Source organism: Alligator sinensis, unplaced genomic scaffold (genome assembly GCF_000455745.1).
Source record: "Alligator sinensis unplaced genomic scaffold, ASM45574v1 scaffold7_1, whole genome shotgun sequence".
NCBI lineage: Eukaryota > Metazoa > Chordata > Crocodylia > Alligatoridae > Alligator > Alligator sinensis.
The window spans coordinates 5,600,091-5,620,873 of record NW_005841843.1 but is presented as its reverse complement, the minus strand read 5'-3'; the positions used below and the strand labels follow the sequence as shown (position 1 = coordinate 5,620,873).

General features: G+C 44.9%; 1 protein-coding gene across 2 annotated transcripts in view; it reads left to right on the top strand.

The window, feature by feature from the left end:
* Positions 1–20,783, top strand: part of SLIT3 (slit guidance ligand 3) — a 393,886-nt gene that overhangs the window by 327,256 nt on the left and 45,847 nt on the right. For both annotated transcript variants that reach the window (XM_025205769.1, XM_025205766.1), the window contains 2 exons: positions 1,667–1,760; positions 11,976–12,113. In XM_025205769.1, coding sequence (XP_025061554.1) covers positions 1,667–1,760; positions 11,976–12,113 — 232 coding nt within the window. The remainder of the gene's footprint in view (positions 1–1,666; positions 1,761–11,975; positions 12,114–20,783) is intronic.

Sequence of the window (20,783 nt, the reverse complement as noted above, 5' to 3'; positions counted from 1 at the left end):
AGGGAAGCTGTTACACATGATGCTCTGGGTGCTTTAATTAGTCGGCCATGCTCATTAAATAGCTGCCTCCCCCTAGCCTCCCAAAGCATGTCTATAAATACCCTAAGAGCTTAACACATCATGTAATAGCAATGCCAGATTCTCCCAATATTGCCAATCCAGTCAACTGCATATCATGAGTCAGTACTCCTCTCACCCCCTATGTCACAAGACTGGCTTTGAAATAAATGTTCAGATTTGTGGGATTTTTTGCCTGCAAGAGTCATATTTTCAAACTTTCAATGCAAGTGTGTGGCCTGTAACTAATTATGGGGGGAAGCTGAGATTTTTTTTATCACTTATTTCCAGAAGGGGCTGGGCCTTGAATAAAAATACTGTTGTCCAGTCTTGCAATATTTGGTGTTTTTATTCAAGCCCATCTTAGAGACAGGTGATTTTCAGAAAGTTAGGCTTTCCACAAAAAAAAATATCTTCTAGTTCTAATCATGCCTCCCATATCATAACTTTTACCATTTGCTGTTACTTTAAAAAGTCTCCTGTTCATATGTTCATATGCATATGTGTGTGTATGAGAATATGCATATGCACACACAATTATACACACACACACACACACACACACACACACACTTGAAATTGTGCAGATGCCGTCTTCTGATATTACTGCAAAAGGGACTTTGGGATTGTATTTGGTTTGAGGGTTTCCATACTGAGAATAATTGACCTGCCCTTTTCCTGCAAGAAGGGATTTTTTTTTTTTAATTCCCCCAGAGGCAAAGGTTTCTGCTCAGTCTCTGGCAGAATCTCAAGTCCTGAGGTACTGAAGTGTAACCTAATAATTTAGGCCTCAGAAGAAGGATGGTGCTTAAATAAACTATCTGGTTTTGAACACTCTGGAACTGTTCGCTATTTAAATTTAAACAAATCCAGGGAAGTTCACTGCATTTCACACACCGTACCTTGAAACAGCTGAACTGAGCTTGCATTTGAGAACCTTTTACTAAAAAGACAGCATGTCCAATGAGAATGGCAGAGTTAGTGCTTTTCTTGTAAATAGTGGGTGTTATATAATTATAAACAGTTCTAAATCTGGTTCTTGTTACTGCAAAGCTTTTTTAATCTGAATGATATAAAATCATCTTCTAGGGCAATAAAGTATTGGTTGTGACTAAAATATGGCTTGGTATGCTAAGTTTAAAGACTCCCTTAATGAGTAGGGCCATGTGTCTTACTGGCTCTCTTTGATGCTAGAGACGTAAAGTCCGGATCTGATCTTACAGTCCTTACTCTAGCCAAGCTCCAGCCCAGGGTGAAAGGGTTTGAGTGTAAGGAGTTTTGAATCAGGCCTCTCAGGATTGTATGACATAGTCATCCCATCTTTTGTAGCCCAGTTGGTGAATATTTATTAAACATAGTTGTTGATCCTATTGTATTCAACAGTCCAGTATTGAAAAAACTCACTACAGTGTAATCTGACTCACCATCACAAAAAGTACTGTCATGAAGTGTCATGCTAAACTACCGAGTTGCTGCAGTTTTGTCCAGCCACTAGTCATAAGGGCAGGTGAACTTACCATGCTGGATATTGTGGTTGAAACTCTTTCACCAACATCAGTGCTATGTTGATAGCAGGTTTATTACAGCCTTATTCCTTTTCTTTTATCAGGTGAGCTTTGTGATGAGGTGATTAACCATTGTGTTCCTGAGCTAAACCCTTGTCAGCATGAGTCCAAATGTCTCTCCCTTGCCAGAGGATTCAGGTAAGTATTTTTACCTTCCCGTATTTGATAAAATTTGTTCCTTAACCTGAATGGAATTGTAATGTTGATTTGATCAACTTAATGAGCCAAATACAAAAGGAATGCCCGAAAGGTGGTGTACTATAGACCATTTTAGGAACATTGTTAGTGTCCATCTTTTTTGCAGCTCCTCAGTGTATAAGGTACTTTATTGTGAAATAATTTGTGCAGTTCCAGAATGGAGGAATTATTCTGGAATAAACTACACGTTCTGGAATAGAGCATCAACATGTCATTCTAAAATAGCTATTGCAGATTATCTTATTCTAAAACAGCTTTCAAGGCATTTTTACCATATAGATAAATTCATTGGATTTAGATTCCTGTAACCATCCATATAAGTAGTCTAAATATAGGAAGATGTAACAGATATTCCCATTGGCATCATGCCAGAATGGTATCCACTATGGAAGCATTCCTCTTCATTTCTGACTTCTGTTTCTCACAACTGGCTCTGTCTTCATATTAGTAAGTGAAAACATCCAACAGCAATGAGATTTTTAGGAACAGCACGCAACATTAATACCTCCACACTAGGTCTTGTCATACGTTGAAGCTGCCAGCAGAGTAAAGTGCAGATTCTTTATATATTTCTTTTAATAATATAATGAGTATTGCAAGCACTGAGACAATAGGCAAGATGTTAAGGATGGCTGCTATTTAGATAGGCTGACATATAAGCATTTTTCTCCTACCTGTTTATTTGGTCTCTTTCCCCACTCCTTTGTCCAAGCAGAGCAAGTTTCCTCTCACTGGCTGACCTCTACATGGAGGACATTTCAAAACACAGAAATGTGTCCAGAAAATTAATAATTTGGGAATCATAATTATAGTTTTATGATTGGAAAAGACCTCCTATCTTTATGAGCAGTGAGATATTATCAGTGTATCTGACAAAGAACGACAACTAGAAGGTGCATATGCAATATATGTTGTCAACATCATCCCATGATAGCAGAACGTAATTTAATATAAACTGATAAACACATATTTTGAATAGAGTCTTAAGTCCTCTTTTCCCCCTTATTTCCACAAAAAAAAAAGAAAATTGCCCTAGAAAACTGAATGTCTGGATTAGATTTGTTCTCCTTTAAAAGTTCAGGTGTAATAAGATTTGTCTTTGGCAGAATATGTCATGCCAGGATAGAATGGGACAAGTGGAAAGATAGTAATATGGTTGCAACCTGTGCTGAACTGTTTGTGTAGTCATTGCAAACTGGAGACATTGCAAAGAGGGTACATGATAGACTGCACTTTACAAAAGATGTCCTGAAAAAACATTGTTGAGACAAATAACAGTTTGGTTAGGACCAGCCTTCTCCTTAAAAGAACAAGTTAGTGTTGTTTTACTTTGATATGAAGAGGGATCTCTCTGACACTCCCCAGTGACGTGCATGTCCTGGAACAAGAGTCATTTTAAAACTAACTCCCTCTATAAGCACACAATTTAATTCCCTTGTAGTGCTCAGTTGCAGTTTTAGTAATCAAAGTCCAGCTCTCATTATTAAAAGGAGAAAAATGTTCTTGTGTGGCTACAGTATATGTCTGGAAGTCAGGGGTCTGAATTCTGTTTCATGTGTGACCTTGGGCAATTCCCTTTTCACCTCTGCCTCATCTGCACACCAGCATCACAGTGGTGAAGTGTAGCTTAATTCACTTGCAGATCCTCAGGTGGAAGGTGCTTTAGAATGCTAATTTTCAATTTTTAATTTTACCTTCTAAAAGATAAGCTTTTAGAAGAAGGAAGCGAGACAAGGAGAGACATTCCACTCATTGTGGTACTAGTAGAATACCATGAGGTTGAAAAATAGAGGTCATCAGAGTTTGAAAAATAGAGATAAGGTTGCATTACAACCTGGGACAGAGCAAGTATGAGGAGAAATTGCAAAAGACCTTAGATGAATTTAAGGGCAGATCCAGGTTTTCCAAAGGGGTAGGGTGCAAGAGTGAAAACCTGCACTGCAAGGGTGGCTGCACCCCTACCTTTCTGCTTCCTTCCCCACCAATGTGGGCAGGCTGCCCTTGAGAACCTCCAGAGACCCTTTTTAAGTCCCCTAAAGCAGATAAAAATGCCCCTTCTCCTTCCCCTTCCCTCCCCATTCCCCCACCATTTCTCCCTGTCCCAGCTGGACTGTGCCTGGGCTGGGCTCATCTGGGGAGCAAGAACAAGGTGGTCGAGTAGTTCCCCCTTCCCTGCCTCTTCCTCCAAGAGCAGGCACTCATGTCCACTGCCACTTTCCTTGTACCCAGCTGAGCCCAGCCCACATGTAGCCTGGCTGGGAGGACAGGAACAGCTCTGGCGCTTCCCCCTTCCTTGGAACAGCAGGAAAAGCAGCAGTAACAGGCAGGGGATGTAGAGTGGGGAAGAAAGGAAGGACAATTTTCACTTCCTTTAAGGACCTACAAAAGTCCCCAGAGGCTCCCATGGTGTGGTCTGATCCCAAAATGGGATCAAATCATGGGGAGCCATGCCACTGGCTCCACTCCTGGCTAGATTGTGGCACTGAAGCCAGCCTGCTTACATAGCTCCCTCCCATAGGTGTTTTCACAGCCATTTTACTCCTCTCTGGGTGATTCTGATTTGCTACTGAGAATGTGGGGATTGGAGAAAATATGGAGCCTCTAAACAGAGAAGCTGTCTGTCCCAATCTGGTGCAGAGGAGAGAGAGAGAGAGAGAGAGAGAGACTGTACTACTAATCTTAGTTTCACTGCTAACACAAGCATGGCTTGTGTTCTGAGCAGTGACTGTGTCCTGTGAAGTGCCTAACACACTGCTACAAAGTATAAAATAACAATTAGTACATTCAGCTTGTAAATCTTATCTCAGAGAAAGCAGGCAAGCTCAGCTTTCATACAACAACATAGCCGCTTTCTAGGGGAAGGTTTCTTTTGGACAGCCGGATCCACACTTGCCAAACAACCTGTTATAGGGTCATATGGCTTGTTACCAAGTGAAGGACTTCAGGAAAGAGTCATTTCCAGCTCTGGAGGGAAAGGAAACTGTTAAATGATTTAGGACAGTTCTTGAAGTGACCTTCTCTGAGTAGAAAGATGCATACCCTAGTACTTGCTGATTCCTTGACATTCCTTCAGGCTTTCGTTTTCAGCTAATCCATCACTTGGCTAATCCATTAGTTACAGCATGTTGTGAGGCAAAGGTAGAATGTCAGTTCTATGCCTGGTTCAAAGTTCTCTGATAGGTACCAGCACTAAACATTTATAAATTAACTCCACCTGTCCTGTGTCACTAGAAGAATGAGGGGATGGAGACAGCAGTTTCATAGTTTCTAGGGGCAGAAGGGACCTGAACAGATCATCAAGTCTGTCCCCCTGCCCTGGGCAGGAACGAGTGCTGGGATCATAATACCCCAGCCAGATATCTATCCAACCTCCGCTTGAAGATCCCTAAGGTAGGGGAGAGCACCTCCTCCCTTGGGAGCCCATTCCAGAGCCTGGCAGCCCTAACCGTAAAGTAATGCCTCCTGATATCAAGCCTGAACCTGCTCTCAATCAATTTGTGGCTGTTATTCCTTGTTATCCCAAGTGGTGCCTGGGGGAACAGAGCCTCACCTATTTTCCACTGGTCCCCGCTGCTGATTTTATAGACAGCCACCAGATCCCCTCTCAGTCTTCTCTTGTGGAAGCTGAATAGATTCAGGCTCTTTAGTCTATCGTTGTAGGGCCTGGCCTGCTGGCCAGTTGTACCTGTGACTGGCACTCAACCACCCACCTGTTACCAATTCCAGCACTAAAAATTAATCTGCACCTCCTTTTTTTAGTTCACTCCTTTGCAGGGTGCTGACATGTAAGCTCTTTGGTAAAGGGAACATCTTTTATTATGGGCCAGTTTGCCACACAGTGGAATCCTTGGGCATTTTTACATGTACAAGCACTACAGCACTGGGCGCTTTGAAAAGTGCCCAGCATTGCAACACTTGCAGTTGTGTAAGTGGCAAAATGCGCATCAGTGTGAAGAAACTGGCAGCGGTGCACTTGAGAACTAAAACACCTTGGAGGTGCTTTAGTTCAAAAGCATACCACCTCCATGTTTCTCTGCGTTGATGCACATTTCACTGCTTATACAACTGCAGGTAGTGCAGCATGGTGTGCATCAGCTCCTGTGCAGAGCAGACTTGATTTATTGAGTCTGCTCCAAAGTGGTGGATCTCCGGCACATCCAGAATGAAAAGGCACATGTCTAAGTGCCCCTTAACTCTGATCAGGGCTCTAGGGCAGTCCTGTAAGAAAAAATAGTAAATAATAACAAAAACAGTCCCCACATTGTATGTTTAGTTATTCTTGCCTGATGAGGGCCTATTCCTGTAATATGGAGGAACCACGCTAGCGCTCCTTTGCCCCGCTAGTGCCCAGCTTCTAAACAGGATGCTGGGTTTGGTTTTGCTCTTTGCAGCCCGAAACTGCCTAGCGCAGGGGTTGACAGACTTTTGCTTCTTCAGGCTGAAGTTTGTGACCCATCTTTGGATCCTGCTGTCCCCTCCACATCCCTCTAGCAGCTAGCTTCCTCACTCTGCATCACTATGCTTCCCTTGCTGCAGATTCCCAGCCCCTCTGCAATGAGGGAAATGCAGAGGTGGTGGAACAGCAGGCTCTGCAGTGGAGGGGAACGCCGCAGGGGGACAGCACAGCACAGCTCTGGGTCACTGTTCCCCTATTCTTCACAGACCAAATCCAGCCAACAGATTGTCAGTTCCTGACCTAATGTTTTCATATGGCGAATCTTTCAGATTTTAAACCATTTGGTCACTACTGAGCTTGTCTGGATTTAAAAACAATAGCAGAAAGTTTGAAAATGTCCTGTCCTTTTATCAGTCTCTAATATGTCTTAATATGTTATGGCTTACTGTGTTATGACCTGTGTTATGCCATGTATTAACATGATGTAATGCAATACAATATACAGAATGAATAATGGATGCAGAAATATTTGTTTATGATGCCCCATACACAAAATACTCCAGGTGCCTCAGAAAATACCAAGCTTAAAGCATGCTACCACCAGCCTAGTCTGGAGATATTAACCAAACCATTGGGATGTGAGGTAGCTGATGGTCTCTCAGGCAGGTTGCTCTTTTACTTAAAGATTGAGTGCTAAAACATATCAGCCTGATAGTTAACTTGTGTTTTTTGTGGTCACTTTCACCTGTGCAAAGTGAGTGAAGTTTACAGCTAAAATGCTGGCTTTCTGATCCAGCAAGTGAGAAGAGAATCAGATCCCCTGGGCTTGCCTGCATGACATCAGTTTGTACCAAGGAGCACTGCCATACCTTCCCCCTCCCTCCCCCTACACACTGAGTGCCAAAAAGCTGCTATGTAATCCCTAAGACTGAAAGTGATATGAGGCACTCTCCAAAAAAGCAGCTCTGTGATTTCATAGATCTCATAGATTTTCAGGGTCAGAGCAGACCTCAGCAGATCATCAAGTCTGAACCCCCTGCCCCGGGCAGGAAAGAGCGCTGAGGTCAGATGACCACAGCAAGATGTTTGTTCAGTCTCTTCTTAAAGACCTCCAAGGTAGGGGAAAGCACCACCTCCCTTGGAAGCCCATTCCAGATTCTGGTAACCTTTACCGTAAAGAAGTTATTTCTAATGTCCAGTCTAAATCTGCTCTCTGTCAGTTTGTGGCCATTGGTTCTAGGTATTCCAAGAGGCACCTTGGTAAACAGAGTATCTTGTATTCCTTGCTGCCCCCGCCCGACAAATTTGTAGACAGCCACCAAATCTCCTGTCAGCCTTCTCTTACAGAGGCTGAAGAGATCCAGGTCCCTCAATCTCTCCTTGTAGGACCTTTCCTGCAGGCCCCTAATCATACGAGTGGCCTCTGTTGGATCCCCTCACGATTATCCACATCCTTCTTGAAGTGCTGTGCCCAAAACTGGATGCAGTACTTCAGCTGAAGCTTTACCAACGCCATATAGAGGGGAAGTATCACCTCCTTAAACCTGTTCATGATGCACCTGTTAATGCATGATAGAGCATGGTTAGCTCTATTGGTCATTTTGTCACATTGTCAACTCATGTTCATCTTTGAGTCAACTATGACTCCGACATCCCTTTCCGCTCCTGTGCTGCTTAGAAAGTCATTCCCCAATCTGTATGTGTGCTGGTGATTCCTTCTCCCTAGGTGCGGTACTCTGCACTTATTCTCATTAAACTGCATCCTATTTTGTTCTGCCCACTTTTCCAGCTTGTCCAAATCTGCCTGAATCCGCTCCCTGCCCTCCAGTGTGTCTACTTTGCCCCATAATTTGGTATCATCAATGAATTTGGACAGTGTGCTCACTACACCCTTGTCCAAATCACTGATGAAGATACTGAACAGCACTGACCCGAGGACCATTGCCCACATCCTTCTAGGTCGATACCAACCCATCCACCACCCCTCTCTGGGTGCATCCCATTAGCCAATTTGTCACCCACCTGACTGTATAATCATCTAAATCACAGCCGCTCATTTTTTTTTTATGAGAATGGGATGTGACACCGTATCAAAGGCTTTTTTAAAATCCAAGTATATGATAACCACCTTGACTCCTGTATCTAAGCAGTTTGTGACCTGGTCATAAAAAGAAACTAGGTTTGTCAGGCAGGATCTACCTGCTATGAATCCATGCCAGTTGCCCTTCAGCATTACTTTTCCTGCTGGACTCACACAAATGTATTCCTTAATTTTTTTCAAAGGTTTTCCCAAGGATCGAGGTGAGACTAATAAGTCTATAGTTACCCAGATCCTCCTTCTTAGCCTTTTTGAAAATAGGGAACACATTGGTCCTTTTCCAGTCCTGTGGGACCTGCCCTGAGTGCCATGAGTGCTCAGACAGTTTTGTCAGTGGTTCTGCTATGACACCAGCCAATTCCTTCAGCACCCTTGGATGAAGATCATCTGGGCCTGCTGACTTGAACACATCAAGCCCTTCCAAGTGCCCCTTCACTAAGTTGACACTAACCATTGGTGGGCTGGTGTCCCTCCTGTGATCTTTATCAACACTTGGTGTATGGGCAGTTGGAGCAAGTGGGCAGGGTATATTTTCATAGCAGTGCTCCGTAGTGTGAGCTGATGCAATGTAGATGTGCCCTAAGAGGCTGGGAAGGTATGAAACACCATTGCAGAGGACAAATGTTTCTTGAACAGGAGTGTCACCTGATCCACGATAGCTATACTCCAGAAGTGCTTAGTATAGAGGTAGCTTCAAATTATCCAATCTAAACCTGTCACAGTTAACCCAAATTTTAAAATACTTGAAAGTATTGAACTAAAAACAATTCTCGGCTTCTAAAGGGCATGGCCATATCTCAGCCTGGAAACAAGCTGGAATTTTGTAATGTTCTCTTGGCTGCACAGAGCTCTCTACTTCCAGAGCAAAAATTGCAGGTGGTTTTCCTCACTCTTAACCTCCAGCTCTTTATTATGTTTTGATTATTAAAGGGCAGTATTTTGTATTCCAAACTAAAAAAAATTAGCTAATGCAATGAAATGCATTTTGAAGGCACAACTTCAGGAAATAAGCATGTTTTTCCATTCACTGTGGCTGTGTTAGAGCCTAGTATAAATATGCTTTATTATTCTGAAGCATAGAATTATTACCTAATGGCATAACATGCTGATTTAATGCAGCCCTGCAGAGAAAAGTGGTGGTTCTATCATTACCATGATAGCCAATGCACATCATAAAAGTGATACATGGCAGCTTTGAATAAGGAGCTGCACATCGTTCATTAGTACATCACTTTATATTAGGACAGCAGGGATCAATAAAAAGCAACAGGATTAAATGCTCCCATTTCCCCCTACAAAGTCTTTTGATGAATGATGTTTGCTTGCAGGTGTGACTGAAACATTGCTGAAAAACTTTCCTCAAGCTTAGCAAAGTTTGGAGATGGAATAGCCTTTGTTTTGTCTTGTGGTTTGTTTTTTTTTAAAGTCCAGTACTATGTTACTCATGATGTTCCTGCAGCCCCCAAGATGTAAGTATGTGAGTCAGCTGTACAGATGTGGCATATCAGCCAAACAGTGGCTGTGCATGTTTGTTACGGGAGGCCCTGCCCCAGTGTGAGTGGAGAAGGAAACTGGTCAGTCTGCAGAAAAACAGATCATTCTGCTACGTGCAACCTATAACCTCTCTGGCCCTTGAGTGCTGTGATACAGACATCCCCCTCATTAGGAAGTGGATTTATTTCAGCTAAATATAAGTGATTAGATTTCACACTTTTTACTTCTTTCAGTCGATCATATGGGTTACTCAAATAAATGATATGCTACCAGTTGGGTTGAAAACTGATAAATATCTTCCCCCCCCCCAAATGAAGCATATTTAGATATGTTGTAGAAATTGCAGAAGCCTAAATAGTGTGGTGATGACTGCCTTACAAACCATGGATAGGATGTGTTTTAGAAGAGCAAAGAGAATTAGCACTTGCATAAACTAAAATATGAAATCATTCCATAGCAAGGCTACTACTGCCAGTGCTGAGCTCCTATGCTCAGCTCCTATGCCATCCTGTGCTGAGCTCCTATGCCAAACTGGCCAGAGAATAGGAGGTGCCCTTATTCTCTCCATCTCTTCCATGCAATAGAGGAGTTTCTCTGCAGTGACTTTAATCCAGTCACTGAAATACTCTTTTAATGTGTTTGGTTCTTCTAACCCCATTGGATGCAGAGGAAAGAGGGTGGTTGTATCCATGTAGCTGCAGAAGTTCTGGTGTCACCTCTCCTGGCTTGTCACTGTCTCACCTCCTACACACTTTCTCACTGGGATCACATGAGACTGGACAGCGGATACACAACCTTCCTGTATCCGTCCTATGTACAGCTCATACACAATGGAGCTGCACCCATTCTACAATCCCAGGGGCCTTCCTAGCTAGAGGAAGAAGCTGGACTTGCTCTTAAGAGAATGAAGACTATTTACTTCAAGGAAGGAAATCTGGACTTCAGGACGGCATGGACCCATACCTTATAAAATACATAGTTGGGGAAATTATGGAGTTTCCTTTTTTCGTTGTTTTTAGTGATATGCTTGTTATTTTCTAGTTGTGGAATAAAATCCAGCTGGGAAGAGTGAAATGCGGCTTATGGACAAAAATGCAATCAAGCCAGGCTAGAATTTAGTGTCAGAAAGAGCTTGTTCAACTTTCCAAAAAGATCTGCTCCTGGCCTGAGACCTTGGAGCACATTTTTGTATGGTCAAGTTACAAACCTCTGAAAATAAGATTTATAATGGAAATGCTGACACAACCTTAATGCTACAAACTTAACATCTACAATAAAAAAACAGCCGATGTGTGCAGTTCTCGGTGCAGCCTGTGTCATTTCTTCCTAAGATTAAGTTGCCACCTAATGGCAGGAAAGTAGTATTGCACCAGTATGTCAACAGGAGATATGATCCAAAATGTCCAGCTGCTCCTGCTCCAGTAAAGTATCTATAACTAAAAGGACAATGGGTGGTAAATTAAAATCTGATAGTTACCTCCTTTAGATTTGCTTTTGCCTTTCACAGTTGTTTCCAGGGCTGGGTTCTGTGGCTTGTTTGTACTTTCTCTTCAGGAAAACGAAGCTTATTGTGTCCTTTGAAATGACCATGAGCGAAGCGGAAACAAAAATAGTATGCAGCAGTCAATATCTTATTTTCCCTTTCTTGCATAGGATGCCTCTGCATTAGGTCTGGCCTCCCCTAGACCACCTAACAAGATTTCCTAGGGTGGCATGAAAACATGAGACTGCTCTATGTCAACCTGTGTGTCCTGTCATGGCCCTAGGGCTACAGAGCAGATGCTATTAAAATGGAAACTAGGGTCCTTCTAAATTTTGAGTCGGCATCACTTTCAAAATCTTAGCCAAGGAAGCCTAGTTCTTTCTCACATTACATGAAGTCTAGGACCTCATTATACAGCATCCTTCCTAGTAGCTCTGGAAGAGAAACAGAATAAGTTATTGCACTTTCTTTGAGAGCCACCAATTTATAACACAAGCAGTGAGAGGATCCAACATAGTTCTGAAAGCTTAGTTCTTGTGTTTGTCTGTTCTTAGATTTTTATCTCTAATGCTCCTAAAGCCTGAACCATACACTGTGATTGAATTGGAGATTGACCAGTGTGTGTGCATTATCACCGGGATGCTAATGAAACAGCCTATTGATGATGATCTTCTTGTGTTTCAGATGTGAATGCCTACCGGGCTATAGTGGCAAACGCTGTGAAACTGATGATGATGATTGTGTGGGTCATAAATGTCGCCATGGTGCTGTGTGTGTAGATGCAGTCAATGGCTACACCTGTGTCTGTCCCCAGGGATTCAGGTAAGCAGAGTCACGTTCTTCATTCTGCCTGCATGTAGTCAGTGTATATTATCCAGTCTTTTATTGTCTTTTGACTCAAAGTTGAATAAACTCTAGCTATTGTATTTATTTGGCTTTTACTGTGTGAACTGATGGCTCAGTGCTCTGAATCTTGCAGAGGTGTGGCTAAGACTATAACCAGTATTCTGTCCTTACCTGTAAAATCAAAAGGATCTCAGAGACTGGCCTTTTGTCTACACTCTGTTTGAATGGATGACAGCCAGGCATCAGTGAGGGACCAGCAGCAAGTAGAAGAGCTAAAGAGGCTGCAAGCTAAGCCCAATTGGGAAAGAGGTCTTGTATTAGTCTGTAATGACACCTATGGCTGGTAAAGACCCACCTTTGACATCTTTGAAGGGATAGTGCATTGAGTCCTACCTGTCAGTACTGTGTGGGGTGTGAAAGGGATAAGGAGAGAGCAGAGAAGCCAAAAAAAATCAGTACCATGATAAGAAGTCAATGTGGATTGGTGGTTTCCTTCACTCTGGCTCACAATGAGAGCTGTGTTTACACAACCTATAAAAGAGCTAGGCTTCTATCGCACCTTGTTCTGACAGGTTGAGAGCCTTAGCTCTCACATGTTACCCAATTTCTCTAGGAAAGGGATAGAAAAGCATTTTAACATACTGGAAATCAGTAAACACCTTAGGGGGAAATTGCATGTATTCCAACTAGGGACTCTATCCTTTACCAAAACAAAGAGGGCTAAACTTGAAGGCTTGTTATGTGGGTACTTCCTGCAGCCTCCATTTAAAAGAAAATCTTTGTTTTACTATACAGTGAAAGGCAATTGTAGTGGTACCATTTGTTCTGTAATGGCTCCATTACAAACTTCACTTTGGAAGGTTTTATAATCAGTTTCAATTAAAAGCTTGTCATATAAAATCCTAACCAAAGATAGGTGCTTCCTTTTCTATTTTTTACATACAAGCCTTGATTCTGATCTTGCTTATAACTATGGGGATCCCCTCAGATGGATTTGTTTCTCATTTATGGGCCCACAAATACTTCAGGCGTGGCTAATACTGTTGATATAGTTCTTCATATACCAGACAAACATTTAGTTCCCTCCCAAAGAACTTGTTATCTACAGACACACTGACTCTGGCAATGTGTGTGTCCAGTACAGCCCTTAATATTGTGCTTTGTCCCTGTCACAGAGCACTCAGGTGCCCTGTGCCTGAAGAGGGGAAAACTGCTAGGGAAGGAGCCCTAGCAGTGACTAAGGAGCACAGCTGTGGGTTGTCGGGGCAACCAGGGAAGGTCAGATGACCAGAGGGGGCAGGGCCTGGCCCTTATAAAGCCCAGGAGCTGAGACCAGAGGCAGTTTGCTGCCAGCAGCCAGAGAGGCAGGAGCTCCCTATGGCAGGAGGTGAGGAAAAGCCTGACCGCAGCAACAGCTTATGGCAGCTCTCAGAGACTTGAGCAATGCTGTTTTAGCCAGGCGGCTTCAATTTATGTTACAGCCCAGGGGCTTGTGTTTTGTTGTTGTTTAAACCGGTGGTTTGGGTGAGGCTATAAGGGGTTGGAGGAGGCCTCAGGGGGAACCCACAGTGGCGTGTGAGGACCCTGGCGCCCAGGAGGGCACAGTAGACGGGGTGTATAGACCCCAGCCCTAGAGAGGGGCACTTTTGAGACGCCCTAGCGTGGGCGTGGCGAGCCCTAGAGAGGGGCACTTTTGAGATGCCCTAGCGTGGGCGTGGTGAGCCCCAGAGGGGGGCGTGCCTTATTGAGAAGCCCAGTGTGGGAGTGGCGAGCCCCAGAGAGGGGGCGTTACTGAGAGGCCCTAGCGTGGCTATGGCGAACCCCAGAGAGGGGGCAGCACTTACCAAGGCCTGAGGAGAGGGCAGCAATGCTGAGAAGGCCCCAGAGAAGGGGGCAGCACTTGAGAAGGCCCCAGAGAAGGGCGACGATACTTGAAAAGGCCTGAAGAGGGGCCTGATTGGGGAAAAAGGCCGATTATATAACAGATATTCCATCTGCGAGGCTTGGGCTGCGGTATTGGGGAGGATAGGAGCTGCCGATAGTGCCCCCTGGCAACGGGGCAGTACAATGGCAGGCCCCCCCCAATTAATATCAACTAATTAATTAACATCAAGGTATGGCAGGTGAGAAGGCAGGTGGTTGCTTCAGGAACAGGTGTGCGGGTCACAGTTTAGCTTGGCCCAGAACAGTTACCTGTTACAGTCCCTTTGAAATCAGCAGGGCAACTCATGTGAGTAAATAGTGCCAAGAAGTGAAGATGTGAGGGATCAGACCCAAAGTTCAAGACAACTGAAAGTCTCTAAAGCTGGGAAGTAAGAAAGTGAAGCTGTTATTTGGAGTATGTCTACACAGCACAATGCACAATACCTTAGCTAGTGGAGTACTGGAGGTGGTATCACTAGGTCACTATGCGGCTCTATTCAGGCTAGAATATATGGGCACCTATACACATGCCCCAAGGTGGGGGAGGGGAGTTGTTCTAATTAGAATGGCTCTTGAAAGCCTCTTTAATTAAAATGCCTGCAGCATCTCATGTATTCAATGTCTTGTGTTTCAAAATGGCAGCTTATCATTGGACGAGCTTTAGTTAAAGCACCCCTGCTGTCATTTAGAAATGCAGGACACTGGAGCGTTCTGATTAGAACTCTCCGGCAGACTCGATTAATCAAGTCTGTTTTGACGCATTCTAATCAGAACACGTTGGAGCATGTGTAAAAGTGCCCTGTGAGGCCAAGTGGAGTACTGCATTGGCATTGGTATATGTAACAGAGCACAGGGGCCTGAGTGGCAGCTTGGCAGCCTGCAGCTAGCTGCAATGCTAATTAGGCAGAGTTGCCTGATTGGGAGCAAGGCCCAGCTGTGCTCTATGAGAGCTGAGCCATGAACTGCAAAGGGGCAGCAGTTTGCTGCTGCAGCCAAAGAAACAACATTTGGCTGAGCTGCTGCGCACGGAACATCCTTGGAGGTAAAGGCTGGGGCTATGGGGAAGGAAGAAGCCCTGATGTTTCCTGCCTGGCTGCCAGCAGCAAACTACTCTTTATATAGCCTGTCATGGTCCCAAAATGACCACCACAATCAAGTACCTGCTGGCTGCTTGACTCAGCCCTTAAAGTGGCAGGCACCAACAGTGCCATGCCACAGTGAGAGAGAGCAGGGTGAGCCCAGACTCACAGAGTACTGAGGCAGGGCCCAAGTCAATGGAGGGACCTGTGGCAGTGCCTAGACTTTTGATGGCCTGAGGCTGCATATAGGAGCCAGCATGAAGCTCCAGCAGGGTGGGGCCCTGAGCCCTGGGGAGCTATTAAGGAAGCTCCCAGGACCAGAGATAAGGAGTATCCCAGGGAGGGCTTGGGGACAGGGCTCAGAGCCTGATTCCAGAGAAGGTATTGGAGCCGCAAGGTGTGGGGTTGGAGCCGGGGGAGGGGGAGGGGGAGAGTGTGAGTGTGTAAAGAGAGAACCCAATGCTTGCTAGCTGGAGGAAACATCTGGGAGGCATGGGATATGATAAGGAGAGTTGGGAGTTGTATACATAGGCCCTTGTCATCAGGGCAGATAAATGGGCAGCCTCCCACCTGATTAACATCAGATAATTAGTAACATCAAGGCATAGCAGGTGAGGAGGCTGGCAGCTGGTTCTAAGACAAGTGGGTGGTCCTATGATTAGACCAGCCCTGGGATGCCCACAGGTTACTGTTCCCAGTACTCGTTAGCTTTTTTAGAGCTAGTATGGGTATCTCTACTCAGTCCTGGATAATTAGCACTTCTGCTTTAAGCACAGCTCAGTGTAATTTTATTATGTTGATATGGTTACATACCTAGAGACAAAACAATCTCTCTCTCTCTCTCTCTCTCTCTCTCTCTCTCTCTCTCTCTCTCTCTCTCTCTCTCCCCCCCCCCCCCCCCCCCCTCCCCCCCCCCCCCCCCAAGCGCGCACACACAAAGTAAATAAACTGTTTATGCTGGGATTGGAAATATAGAAGTTTTCACTTCATTACATCAGAACTTGTCTGGTTTCTGTAACATTTTCCATGCATATGTGGGACTGTTTTCAGGACACTGTTTTTCAGATTTTTATAATTTTTAATGCTCTTGTTGCCAAATAAGCTCTTTATGAAATTTCACAAAATTGCCGTATTCCTGAGGAATAACAGGAATTACAACAAAGCTGAGAGAGAGTTTGCTGAAATGATTCTTGTTACACCAAGCTATAATGAGATCTCATGAGATTCTGGCTCCATGTCTTGGATGCACACCATGAGTTAACCATTCTCTGTCAGATTGCTAAATGGGTTGTCAGGTCAAATGATAGCCTGCCTTTTCAGTTGAGATGTTTAGATAGATAGATAGATAGATAGATTCTGTGTGTGTGTGTGTGTATGTATATATGTGTGTGTAATAATAAAATACATATACATACAGACACATCATATCTGGTCCCAAGAAGGTAGGATTCTGAATGTTTTATGATGTTAGATCTGTGCTGTTGGTGGACAAAGCTCAGCACAAGTTAGCCTGTGAATTTCAAGTCTCCATCCCTGACAGCTGCCAATATATTAGACTTCTGGAAATCTCCTGTCTGTCAAAGATAAGAGTGTTTCTCACAACGGGTTCACTAATCATTGCTTGAAGTTAGGGTCTGGCTCCCTTCCAGCTGAATGTTTTCTATATGTGAAACAAACAAATACAGAGAGAGAGAAGTATGAGCATTTAGAAACCCTTTTCTGTGCACTGTACATATGATGGTTTTTCATTCTTTCTATTTTACCCTTTAATATTTTTTTCCTCAGCAAGTATTTTTATTGCAAAACAGTTAGTCTTGAGGGCATTGACATATACCATGATGTAAGTGTACCCTTTCAAAAGATGAAATCCTACAAAAATAAGACAAACACCTAAGTTTCTTTCTTGAACTTTTTCCAACTTTGTTTCATTCCCTGTTTCAGTCCCCTGTTGGCCATATTAATATTGAAGCTGGCTGCCCAGAAAGGATAACAAATAGATAATTCCTTGGTAGTATTTTAATAACTAAATGGCACAGGTAAGTTTTAGAGTAGTCAGTAATTTGGATTGCCAAGCAACTTTCCTTTGGTTTCAAACCTTTTTATCCCAGCTTTCAAGCAGTAATAACGTTCAGAGGCCTAACTAGGGATTTCATATACCCTGCTTTTTAAAGGCATGTTCACCACTTCGTAACTAATGTTTAGTGACCTGTATTTAGTAAGGACATACAAAATATATGAGATAAAGTATTCAGTAGAGGTGGCTAGAAATTCTCTGACAGAACAGTTTTCCCTTGGAAAATTGGAGATTAATTAAAATGAATATAGATGACTTCATTTTTTTACTAAGATGCAGTGCAACTCAGGGTCCTAGCAGACATATATCCACCTGGCTTCCTGACAGGAAGCCTCAGCAGCCCTTCTGGCAATGCTAGGGATCCCAGGTGCCCAGCTTTATAGCATCCAAGAGCCAGAGAGCCCTAGTTTCCAAGGTCCCCCACAGCTCACCTAACAGTCTGTTGTAGAGTGGGGCTCTGCAGGATCCAAAGTCTTCTGCAGCCCCCTGTGCCAACTGATCTGAGACAGGACCCTAGGCTTCCCACATGAACCCATATAGGAAGCCTGAGGTCCTGGCCCAGATCAGTCAGCACGGAACATGTTTCACTCTATGGTATTCAGTCCAAATCAGAACAAGTCTTCCAAATCCTCCATGAAATGGAATTGCCTTTCTGCACACTGCTCTAACACTGGCATATATGGAATGCTTCCAGCTACAGAAAGAAAGAAAATAGTACAGAAAGCTTAAGGAAATTCCTACAAGTAACACTGGGCACAATCTACATATGTATTTGATCTGGTATCAGTTTAGTCGTGAATAAACTACTCACATATAAATGCTCCCACGTAGGAGCCTACACATGCAGGGAACCGAGAGCAGATTTGTTGCTAATAGATTTCCTGGGGCCCCTCTAGGATCCCCCGTGGTGCTAGCCCAGGGGCTGGCAGGGAGCAGTGGGCCAGGAGACAGCTGTCTCCTGTCTGGGGCTGAGACATTACACCCTGCCCCTGGGTTGGGGACAATGTCTCCTTGCCCCAGCAGCAAGGAGCTCCTGGCCCTGGCTCCCTGATCAGGGAAAGGAGACTTGGAAAGAGCTGCAGGGGAGGGGCAGGTCCCAGCCCCCTCCATCAATGTGCTGGTGAGGCAGCTAGCTCACTGCTAGCTGCCCCACCAGCATATAGAGGCAGGGGACTGTGACCTAGCTCATCCCTTCAGCTCTTTCCAAGGCCTGTGCCTTGATCACCCTATTCGGGCACGGGGCTAGGACCTGCCCCTGACCAGGACAGTTCCCAGCCCCCACTGGAGAACCTACTTCCTGCCTAGCTCTGCAAGTGCAGAGCTGAGTGGGGAGTAAGATGGGGAGTTTGTCCCCCACTCAGTTCCATGAGCATGAAACTGGGTGGGGAACAAGCTAGGGAGTTTCTTCCCTGCTCAGCTCCACAAGCACAGAGCTAGGTGGGGTACAAGCTGGGGAACTTGTTCGCTGCCCAACTCTGCAGGAGTGGACCTGGGTGGGTAACAGGCTTTCCAGCCTCCAACAGCAGGGAGCCCCCAGCACCAGCTCCACACTGCAGGGCTGGTGCTGGGTGACCCTTATCTCCCAGCCCAAGCTCCATGGTCACAGGGCTCAGGCAAAGAGACCCTTATCTCCCAGCACCAACCCTGTGACCACAGGGCCAGTGCTGGAAGACTCTTATCTCCTAGCTCTCCAACTGTGATGGCAGAGCCAGCGGTTTGGAGCTCCCTGCTGCCAGACCTCACCTGGGCTCTGGTGGTGAATCCTGCCCCAGCAGCAGCCAGCTCCTGGGGGCAGGGAGCAATCTTCCACTCGTTTACATGAACACTAATGTGCCATTACTAATCAAAAGCAAATTTGCTACTTGCATTTGCAGGTAGCAAATTTACTTGCGATTAGTGAGGTTTACTGTGTAATAAGCATGTGCATATGTAGACACACATGCTTACTTCACAGTAAACTACACTACTGCACAGTTAAGTGTCTCATGTAGATGTGCCACTGTGAGTAAGTGATGGAGTGAGGATTAGGTCCCAGATCTGCTTAATTTATTGCCTAGATAACACCAGTCCTCTAAGCTTTGATTATGAATTTTCATCTGACTCTGTTCAAGGAATAAAATATGTGAATTAGGCCCCTTCTACATGTTACACTGAAGGCATGATTACACTGTTGTGGGATATCAGAATTCTCAAACAATCTTTGTTTGTTCTGGGCAATTTTGCCTCACAGGACACAGCAAACCCCATAAATCACAGCACATAACAACAAGACAAAACAATGAAGGGTTAATGCAAACCCTGGCGTCTCTTCCCATACCCCAAGAGAGTGCCTTGGTTTGGTGTTGCAGCTGCCAGCCCGGTAACTCTCTCTCATTCTCTGAGCTTTAACTTCTTCCTCTGGCCAGCCAATTATCTCCAGCAACTGGCCTAGTCCTCCTAGTCAGCTGTCACAAGGCACTGGGATATGCATGCTCCTTTAAGAGGACTAAGAGGCCGCCTTCAGGTGTGTGGGGGGGAAAGCTAATGAGGGACTCCCCTGACCAGAAGAAGGCTCAGACTTGAACTATATAAGCCCAGAGCCTGCATGGTTCAGGTAGTCTCTTCTCCAACACAAGGTGAGGAGCTCCTGGCTGCAGTGCTCCTAAAGGGACCTGGACAGAGCTAAACAGCTATGCAGACCTGAGAACAGAGGCAAATTCCCTGAGCAGAGAAAGACTGACTTGCAGGAAAATGGCTTTTGTTTTATATTAGCTCAGGGAAGGACTGAGCTGGGATCAGAGGGTCTAAGAGTCAAGGAGGTCAAATGTATAGTCTTGGGTATAGCCCAGGGTGAAAAGTATACCCACTGGAAGATAAGAAAGGCTTGCCCTTTTAAAGGGGCAGAGGGTTGCTTCTGTTATGCGTGTTGTTGTTGTAGCCCAGGGGCTTACGGCCTACTTTACTGTTTAGTCTAATGATTTGGGATGGGATTATAGGGGGTGGTTACAGATGTCCCATTAGTATCCAAAAGGGCACGTGATCACCTTGAGCCCTGTCACAGGTAAGTTTAAGGCTTGAGCTTCTGTTGAGCCCAGAGAGGGGCATAATACAAGGCTGCAGAGTTGCACAAGGGCCAGGGGCCTGACACCCAAGTGAGGCGCAGCCACACAGATGCCAAGAGCTCTTCACCTGAGATGGGCACAATCATGAGATATTGTTGAGTCCAGAGTAGGCACAGGGCTACATTAGGACCACAGGGCCACACGGGTGAAGGGCCTGGTGCCGGGGGTCACAGCCACACAGGGGCCTGGGCCCAACAGATGTGGCCAAGGGTGCATTGACCAAAAGGACAAACATGAGCTAGAGGCTCAGAGCCAGGTCTGACGTAGTGGGGCTAGGCTAAAACTCCTAGCGAGATAAATGGGGCAGAGGCCGAGGCCCCAACAGAGGGAACAACATCATTGTAACATCCATAAGATATGGGGCATGGTGGGGAGGATTTGGAGCTCACAATTAGTTCAAGGTTTGAGGTGCCCCATGCAGCACAATTTTGGAGTGAGGCCCAATGAGAAGCCTGAGGACCAGTGAGGA